The following is a 10,241-nucleotide window of genomic DNA, read 5'->3' on the forward strand; positions in this document are numbered from 1 at the left end:
TAATATGTATGTATGTGCAAATGATGTAATATCCAGTTTGTACATGTCTGATACGACTCTATTCATAATGCCGGTAGGACGTGTTAGATATTTTTGCACGCTCCGCTGTGGCAGATATTAATGCAGGTGACTGTACACCAAATAAAAAATACTATATGGTTATGGAACCCTTTCATCATCTTTACATGTAGTTTTGACAGAGAAGTATGACGCTCCTTGGTTGATACGTCTTAGAAATGTAAAGTCTACTGGATATGAAGATGGTAAAACTGACCTGCACTCGGCTTTCGGTTAGGCCGATCCTCATCGCGATCTCCTCGCGCATGAAGATGTCAGGGTAGTGGGTCTTGGAGAAACATCGCTCCAATTCGTTCAGTTGAGCCGGGGTGAACCTGCCGGAGAAAAAAAACTGTATTTACTTATCGAAAATACAAACTGAGACAACGATACACAGAAGAACCAGAAAAAGAGACCAACGCTGGGAATCGAACCCGGGTCCTCAGCATTCCGTGCTGCGTGCTATAACCCCTGCACCACCGTTGAACAGGAGTCTAGACACACATTTCTCCTATGCACACATAACTGAGGTTGGTTTTTTTCCCTACTACGTTCTTTATTTGTACTTGCTTTAAAAGTTTAAATTCAAATCATTTATTCAGTAAATAGACCGCAATGGGCACTTTTACACGTCATTTTTTAAACTACCAGCGCTTTCGGAAAGACCATCATTGCCAAGAAGAATGCGCCGCAAGAAACTTGGCAGAAAGTCTTTTTTTTTCAAAATACAATAATTACAAATAAAATACTTAAAACTACAGTATAAAATTAAAGAAGCAATTACAAAAAATTAAAATAATAATACAGGGATGTATGGGGTCCCTTAGTTACTAAACTAAACACTAACTATATTGTTCAGTGGAAGTATAGTATGCTTCCAAGTCCTAAAAAATTCATAAATAAAAGTTTACGCATACCTTCCGAGGAAAGCTATGTCGGGTTCTCTCACTAATTAACCTGAATTTATATTTATTTTATAATATGAGATTTTTTTATGTGAAATGCAATTCTATGAAATTGTTGTCCCTAAACCACGTACAACCTCATAATTCGTTGCCCCTCCAGCAGGCTGGTGTAATGCCGAGTAATTCAAATATGCAAGCAATTTTTTTATTTAATCAAATATAATCTTCATTGTTTAATAAACCGAGTTGTAAAAATGTTTTTAAATATATTAAAAAACACGAAGATATAGACGTTTTAAATTATCAATTAGTTAAAGAGGTCCGTCATAGACTTTGACGTCATTATGCGACGACGGCCATAGAATGTTAATACTAAACATATTTTTTCTAGAAAGAGATGACAGACATGCAAAATCAAATCGCTCATATCATGTTTATCTTCCAACAGTCCAGTCCAGTTTTCCGACCTCTATGTCCAGCAGTGGACGTCTTTTGGCTGACATTAAGGATGATGATGACATTTTTATGGAATAGGGGGTAAACGAGCGAACGGATCACCTGATGGTAAGCGATTACCGTCGCCCATGGACACCTGCAACACTAGAGAAGAGTCACAAGTGCGTTGATGAGACGGCGTTACCTGGTCCGATGCCTCTTCTGCTTGGCGGGCTTGTCACTGTCGGAGGCGGAGGAGGGCATGCTGACCGGCACCGTCGACATGTGCTGCTGGTGGATGCCACCTGGAACACACCAGAGGGTCACAATCCCGCCGCATCTTAACATATACTCGTATACTATTCAGTTACCATGCCGTGGTGGCCGACTGGTTTGACCTATGGCCTCTCAAGCAGAGGATCGCGAGTTCAAACCCCGGCTCACACCTCTGAGTTTTTCAAAATTCATGTGCGGAATTACATTTGAAATTTACCACGAGCTTTACGGTGAAGGAAAACATCGCGAGGAAACCTGCACAACAAACCTGCGAAGCAATTCAACGGTGTGTGTGAAGTTCCCAATCCGCACTGTTCCCATTCTGAAAGGAGGCCTGTGCCCTGCAGTGGGACGTATATAAGCTGGGAAGGATGGATGGATTCAGTTACCATATATATTCAGTTAACATATATTCGTATACTATTCAGTTTTTTTATGTATTTTATGTCTTTTTGTTTTGTATAATTTGAATTTTACAGCGCATTGGTGTTTAACTTTTTTTTTTCTTATTTAAGAGTTACACTCTTGTTGGTGTAGGCGATGAATGACTCTCCACTTCTCTCTATCTCTTAACATATAACATATACAAGGTGTTAATTAAATAACTGAAAACCAGAAATTAGTTTGCTCAGAATTAAGAGTAGAATCGATTACACTATGTTTTAGATCAGGTTGGGTTTGTGTTTTAAAATCCCTTTTTTACTGTGCCTAGCCTAGTCTAAAGATTACGAATGCAACATGCGCCAATTAAACTTTTAGCGGGGTTACATACTATTGAAGCCGTGGTGGCCTAGTGGTTTGACCTATCGCCTCTCAAACAGAGGGTCGTGGGTTCAAATCCCGGCTCGCACCTCTGAGTTTTTCGAAATTCATGTGCGGAATTATATTTGAAATTTACCACGAGCTTTGCGGTGAAGGAAAACATCGTGAGGAAACCTGCACAAACCTGCGAAGCAATTCAATGGTGCGTGTGAAGTTCCCAATCCGCACTGGGCCAGCGTGGGAACTATAGCCCAAGCCCTCTTGTTCTGAGAGGAGGCCTGTGCCCAGCAGTGGGACGTATATAGGCTGGGATGATGATGACATACTATTTAGATAATTTAATACTGGCCGTTTGTTGTCAGTTCTATTTTCTTCTATAAACGTCGAAGCGCAACTGACAAATGTAGACTTAGAAATCAAGTAGAATTACTGACTTAGCAAAACAAACGAATAATTTTTGAAATAATGAAAAAATATTTTTGGGGTTTCTAAAGTTACCTATTTAATTTAACACCTTGTATAGTTACTCTGTACGTGTGTTTGTCACCTGATTCCTCCTAAACAGATGGACCGATTCGGATGAAATTTTGTGTGCGTATGTCAATAGGTTCCTGGATGGTTTGAAAACACAATTAGACCGGGTAGGTGGCGCTACTGTCGGTATACTCGTATTATCATACTTATTGTAGTGCTACTTTTCCGGGCAGGACAATAAATGGTCTTCTCTTAATCACCAGTAGATTAGCTGGAAGAGATCTCTTCAGTTTTTACTTTTTCTGTGTACCGATATTTTTTAAGTCCAATAAAGCTCCGTTCCTACCAGAGATGTGCTGTGCGAGGATAGGTTGATGAAGCGATTCTATTGGTTCATGAAAAACACATTTCTCGCTACAAATCCACTCACACATCTTTGGTGGATTTGGTGTGGTGGAAAAGCAGCTTTAAGATTTTACATACTTACTCGTACATACACACAAACATATTTCATTTTCCGAATTCTGATGACGAAGTTAGGGAAATAAATTGAGGAGCTACATAATCAAAAAATTGACCCACATCACATGTAATGTTTCTTAATAGCTTATTTTTACAAGCTTTTATTTAGTTGTCTGTCTGTCTGTCTGTAATCAAATTTTGCAAGTTAAATTCGACCAACTTCCAGTAGTTGGATTGAATTGAAATTTGGTATACTTATGTAAATTGCGTGACAATACAATAATCTAGTAGTGACATCCTGGTAGTCCAGGATCGTCTCCGCAGGACGGAACTTTTCAACGGTTAATAGCATTGACTTGAAATTTGGTATGCAAATGTAGTTTGGGTGACAATGCAGTCAACAAAAAGTCAAAAATATAAACGAAAAAATGTGTGTTTGTATGTGTGTCCGTCTTTCACGTCGAAACGGCGCGACGGATCAACGTGATTTTTGCCATAGGGATAGCTTATGGGCTAGAGAGTGACATAGGCTTCTTTTAATCCCGAAAAAATGCACAGTTTCCGAGGGAAAAGCACGCAATAACCGAATTCCACGCGGGCGAAATTGCGGGCAAAAGCTAGTATACATAATATACAAATAAATTATTAATTCTAGTTGTCCTAATCGAACTGATTCCGAAGTAAGATTCACGGGCCATTGCGTAAGTGCGTAGTGCATTAATAAATGTATTTTCTTTCTTTCTTCTTTCTTTAAGTGATTTTATAGAAGATTAAGTATGATATTGCAACGGATGTGCGGTGGTCCGCATGTATGTTGACGACATTATGCAGTAACGTTACTTAAATTTTCAGCTACTATAAATTAAATAACACGAAGAGCAGATAGCCGTTGGGCCTGAAAAGTTCTCGAATAGAGACCGCAATCTTTGTACAATATGTTTTCAGGTTTCCAGCCCATTCCTTACTAAAACGTCAGTGTAAATCGTACCTTGCAAGTAATCAGGTTAGATGTGATTCGCGGTACAAACTCCCTACCACAAATTCTTGTGGCCCCCTACTACAATCTCTCCTCCTCTGTGACAATTTTTCTTTTCTTTTAGTTGCTATATTATGTAGGTACTGTACTCGTAGTATGTTCAAGCAGGGGCTGCGATCAACCACCACAGGGCCTTTCTGAAAATCAGCGCTGAGCTAACGAGCCCAGCACAAGCTGAGACTGGTACCCATTGCCAAACCTTTAGCAAACTACGGTATTTGTTCTTTTATTTATTTATTTTAAGTTTTTTGGCAATAAACATTTTTTTTTTTTTTTTTACTATTTACGATTAATGCGATTCATATAAACGCAACTCTAAAAACGTCTGCCCCTACTTTCTCTGGGCCACATTTTTCGAGTCCATTCCTTTCTAAGCCGTCAGTGTAAGCCGCACCTTGTAAGTGATCAGGTCTGATGTGGTTGGCGAGGTGCAGGCGGGCGCCGAGGGCATGGTGCCGCTCGAGCCCTGGCTTCAGATCGTGCTTCTCTTCTCCGCACGGCTCTTTGTGACCTGAAGAAGAACAAATTGAATCAGATTAAAAAAGTTGACCCGACTCCAAAAAAAATACGCACGCAAAAACGGCTAAAGGTTGTTATGAGAAACAAAATGATGAGATTCGTATTTATGCAACATATTAGTAAACCATACATGTGTTCACATACAGTCGCCATAAGATATTTCGAAGAGGCCAAGGTGGTCAAAAATATCGATACATGAACTCTAAGACCATAATAAATAGTACCTACAGTGCATGTGCCTATATGTTTTTGACCACCTATGCCGCTCCAAAATATCTAACGGGGACTGTACACCACAGAATAAATAATAGTACTACTGTACATTGCAAGTTAAATAAAAGCTTGTAACTTGTAATAAACTGATTTCGATTGCCGTGCCAAAGGTAAACCTTTCCGCTCAATGACTCACAAAATTAGGTAACGCATGAGGTCAGACCTCATATTTTTGTTACACAGTAGTTTTTACAGCTCCACACAATGGGTTCTGTTTGCGGTAGACATTAAAGACGGACACGGTTTTCCTAACATTCCAGTGAGTAATCAATTCTCTATCTAATTTTAGAAGTTTTTATGGCCGCTGAATCGTTTGTAAAATTATCATCATCATCATCTCAGCCTATGTACGAGTATTTCTGGGCCTCCTCTTAACATCAGAGGGCTGGGCCCGTAGTACCCACGCGGGCCTAGTGCGGATTGGGAAGTTCACACACTCCATTGAATTGCTTTCCAGGTTTATGCAGGTTGAATTTCGAAAAATTCAGAGGTGCAAGCCGGGGTGTAACCACGATTCTTTGTTTGAGGATATAGGTCACACCACTAGGCCACCACGGCTGAAAATTATATTTGCCACTTATTAAGTAAGATAGATATAAGAGTACTGACCTATTTTATATTCGTAGACAAACTATGATTCCTGTCTCAAAGAAAAATGCAAAAATTTCTGACATGGCTTAAAACATTTTTTCATATTTAATATTAATTGATTATTTTTGTATTTTTTTCTGTCTACTCTATTCTGACATTATGTTTAAATGATGAAATGTGAATAATTATGATTATTATTTAAAGCATGATTTGATTTTTGCCAATGTATTATGTATGTACGGTCAATACGGTATTTGACAACTCCTGAACTTGCCATATCTTAATACTATTATGAAAATATAGATATAGACAGTGTTCAGCGAAGTGAAAACTTAAATCGGTTGAAAATAGGATTTGTAGCGGTTTTTTGAAAAATCTATTTGTACTCGTACCTGTCTCTTTCTCAAACGCTTTTCTCTATGCAGCAAGTATGGCGGTACTGGCGTGTGACGTCACATGCCAGTATGTCTTACTCTGTCTAATCTTTAATTTTAAACCTTATAACTTTTATTTATTATTTATTAGCATTAAATTGCACCTAACAATACAATTTTACCTATAAGGTGTAGCTAAATATTTACATACATACATAAAGCATTCGTAATACAAATTAAAACATTTACATCACATGAAGTCATCATTATAAATCAGTAGTCATGTTTCATTATATAATACAATAAATACTTTGTTATTTGTAAAGGCAGCATAAAAATTGTTTCTCTACTCGATAACAGGCATTGTGAATTTTTAATTTATAAAACATATAAAAAAATCAAATACGGTATTGTGTTGATCCACACTGTTTTTTTTCTTTTATAGCGGCGTTTGTACCATGATTCGAGTAAATGAAACTTTGAGTTCGACTTTGACTTTGACTTTAAGGTTTTATTTGAACATCTCTGGCATAAATTCGCCACACTTCTGAACATAGCTCTCTTAACCCTTAAATTGGCACTGTGCATCACCGTGTACGTTAGTAAATAAAAAATCCTATCATCAATATATATATTTTTTGAAACTTTAATGACTAAAAACTACTAAATAATTTTATGATGAATGGTTGAAAAATATGTGACTTGGCAATAATTTCAAAATTAACGTCAGTGTCAAAAATAAGTTCAACGCGGCGTCGCATTCTAGTACCTAGGGAAATTTTTATTAAAAAATTTCAACTTTTTTCTATGCAAGTTATGCTTATTATGTTTTGTGTTTTATGAGAAAAGGCTAAAGTATACGAACAATTGGTTCTTTTGTGTACATTCAGCATCATAACAACGATAATCACTGTTAAATTAGAACGTACACCACGGTTACCGTCGCCAAGTTTGTGAAGAAGTACTTACATTCAACTACGGTAACCACCATGTACGTTGCCAACACAAGGTGAATTAACTTCGGTAACCACGGTGTACATTACCAAATTCCGTGTACATTTTTTTGATTTCAAATTAACGATTTTACGTCCCCTTGTTTATTTTAAATCTTTTTAAACAGTATGCTTTTCTTTCTTTGTCTGCAGTGCTTAACATAAAGTCGACCGCATAAGATTTAGCTTTAATTCCCGTAGAAAATGCATGTTATGATTGTGCTCTAATCCGGACGAGGAAATTAAACCGCACGCACCGCCACAATTCGATTCTGATGATAGCTCTGATGCACCTTCTCTAAACTCTTCTTTGGAACGTTTGAATTTGCTATTCTGCTTATTGGATGAGCATGAGGTTGATAAATATATATGTATGTATATCTAAAACCGATTGAATTCTGAAAGCATGCACGATGCTTCTTTCACCCATTAGAGAAAAAGTTCTGCCCTGGCCATCCACAGTTAATATGATGCTTTGCCCACATTAAACTCTATGCAATCCATAGCCACGCCATCTACACTTGCAAGTTTCGAACTCAACCAGAGCTCATCTTCAGAGCAACTCATATATGCCCCTTTTTTTCGCTGTTGGAAACACGAAATTGCTTTCGACAGTTCCACAATATATTTGATTTGGATAAGTACGAGTATTTAAGTAAATGTAAACAAACTTCAGTTGCTAGATTTGTTACTTTCAAGGATTTAAACATTTTACTTGTCTATCATTGTAATACTAACTAGACTAGTGTATTTCAATACAGATAGTATGTTTAGATAGTTTAATGGGAAATTTCAATATTTAAGACACCAATTGACGGTGTTTGTTTACATTTAGTTAAAATACCAATACCAAAATATACCAAAACCAAGTAAAAAATCATGTTTTTTTAAAAATAATTTAGTTTTTTTTTATATAAAAATTTACTGCCTCATTGGCAGCGGTAACCAGCGTGTACACAAAATAATGTTACTTTGTTCTTATAGAATTGGCAACGTGCATGGTGATGTACATAGATTTTCTGAAAAACCAATAATGCTAGATTTTTTTTTCATTTTTCTGTAGACCCTAAGACGGTATTAAATCAAGGTATGATACTGTATCACTTGTTTTGTATTTTTTTACTCTTGCCAATTTAAGGGTTAAGTCCAATAAACATATTATAAACAACTAGATTTTGTCCACGGCTTGCTCCTCGTGGAATTCGGTTATCGCGCGCTGTTCCGCCCTAACCCTTCGTGCATGAGTCCGGCTCGCACTTGGCGGTTTTTATTTCAAACTTACCACGGGATAGACACCTAGCCAATGTCAATTCTTACGGGAGTAAAACCGCGGGAGAAAACTATGTATAATTGGATCTTGTGTTTGTAGAAATGGTAAAAAAATCCAACCTGTCCTTTTGATAGTTACAGCAAATAGAAAGTTGCTCTATAATGACGATGGGCTGTTTGTAGTGGCTATTAAAATTGTTGAGTATTGACTACTGCGAGTTTTGGAAATTCAAAAGTTCCTAATGAATGGCGTGTTTTTTTTGTTCAATTAACTGGCTGTTATCGTGACTTTGTTTGTGATAAATCCATAAATAAGATAAAATAATGTTTTAAAATATTATAAAGATACTCTTCCTTTACATACGAGGTATTAATTAAATAACTGAAAATCTCAGACGCCCCAAAAATATTATTTAATTTTAAGTCAGTTGATTGCATTTATTTTTAAATACCATCATTATTTTAAAAGAGAATATGTTTTGCTTAGTCAGTAATTCTACTTTATTTCTAACTCTACACTTATAATTTGTACTTGTCAGTTGCGCTTTGACGTATTTAGAAGAAAATCACACATTGACAGCAAAACGGCCAGTATTAGGTTATCGAAATAGTATGCAACCTCGCTGAAATATTTAACTGGCGCACGTTGCAGTCGTAACTTTTAGACTGGGCGCAATAAAAAGAGGATTTTAAATAATTTAATTTATTCAATAATAATCATAAAAAAAAAGTGTAACATTACAGGTGAAAACCCAAGTCATTACAATTTTTCCACATTTAAAATACCAAACAAATTTCAAACAAAAATAAATTAAAATAGAATACAAAAAGAAAAAGACAATTCAAAATTAAATTACCAGTCACCTAATAACAATAATAATAAGAAGTATTATTATAAGATCACAGCAGTAGGTACTAAATAAGTATACGAAAAAATTATTAAGTATGACTAAAAAAAGCAAATGTGCCATAGTGCTATGCACAAATAGAACTCGACTGTTGAGTAAGGCTCTCGCACATCCTCATGCACTCCCTCTCGATTACCGTCACACAAAACACAAACACAACCTGATTTAAAACATAGTGTAATCGATTCTACTCTCGATTCTGAGCAAACTACTTTCTGGTTTTCAGTTATTTAATTAAAACCTTGTAGTCTAAGTTGACTTGTGGCTTCTCAAGCAGGAGATTAGGGTCGTGGGTTAGTTGCACGATATAATAGATAATTGCTTCACAGGTTTGTGCAGGTTTCTTTGCTTCCTTTGCTTTGCTCTTGGTAAATTGCATAATGTAATTTCGTAAATAAATTTCGAAAAACTCAGATGTGCCAGCCTAGATTTGATCCCTCGATCCTCGTAGAGGCCATAACTAAAACCAATAAACTACCATGACTTGCCTGTCTCTGACGACGGCATATTTTCAACCGATTTCAAAAAAGGAGGAGGTTCTCAATTCGTCTGTATGTTGTTTTTTTTGTGTTCTTGTCACGCGATAACTCCGCCAATTGTGGGCCGAATTTCCAAATATTTTTTTGTTCTAAAGGACATGCTTTCGAAGTGGTCCCATTGATACCAAGTCAGGATCTGATGACGGGATCTTAGAGAAATCGACGGCAACCCTCGAATTTTTAAAGCACACCTGCAGCGATTTTGGCATTTTTAACACCAAGTCAAGTATTTACAAACAGAAAGTATCATTTGGTGAACTGAACCCTGATAAAGAAGACCGTAGGTACGGGAACACTGTTATAATAAAATATAACTATGGCGTGTTTTAGCTTAATTGAATCGTTGTGAGATGCACTTTTGAACAATAA

General features: G+C 36.7%; 1 protein-coding gene across 1 annotated transcript; it reads right to left on the reverse strand.

Moving 5' to 3' along the window:
• Positions 1-181: 181 nt before the first annotated feature.
• On the reverse strand, positions 182-9,840 carry LOC141440233 (uncharacterized). Its single transcript, XM_074104692.1, has 4 exons — positions 9,822-9,840; positions 4,802-4,918; positions 1,603-1,702; positions 182-392 (listed from the first exon to the last, which is right to left on the reverse strand). Exons 1-4 carry the CDS (start codon positions 9,838-9,840, stop codon positions 182-184), a joined length of 447 nt encoding a protein of 148 aa, XP_073960793.1.
• Between the last annotated feature and the right edge of the window lie 401 nt (positions 9,841-10,241).

The sequence above is a fragment of the Choristoneura fumiferana genome, chromosome 22 (assembly GCF_025370935.1).
Source record: "Choristoneura fumiferana chromosome 22, NRCan_CFum_1, whole genome shotgun sequence".
Classification (NCBI taxonomy): Eukaryota; Metazoa; Arthropoda; class Insecta; order Lepidoptera; family Tortricidae; genus Choristoneura; species Choristoneura fumiferana.

Excerpts from the sequence above, each read along its gene's own strand:
- LOC141440233 (XM_074104692.1), bottom strand. Across the intron at positions 1,703-4,801 it reads CAGACCTGATCACTTACAAG|GTGGCATCCACCAGCAGCAC; the intron begins GTGCGGCTTACA and ends GGTGTGTTCCAG. Across the intron at positions 393-1,602 it reads CAGAAGAGGCATCGGACCAG|GTTCACCCCGGCTCAACTGA; the intron begins GTAACGCCGTCT and ends TTTCTCCGGCAG.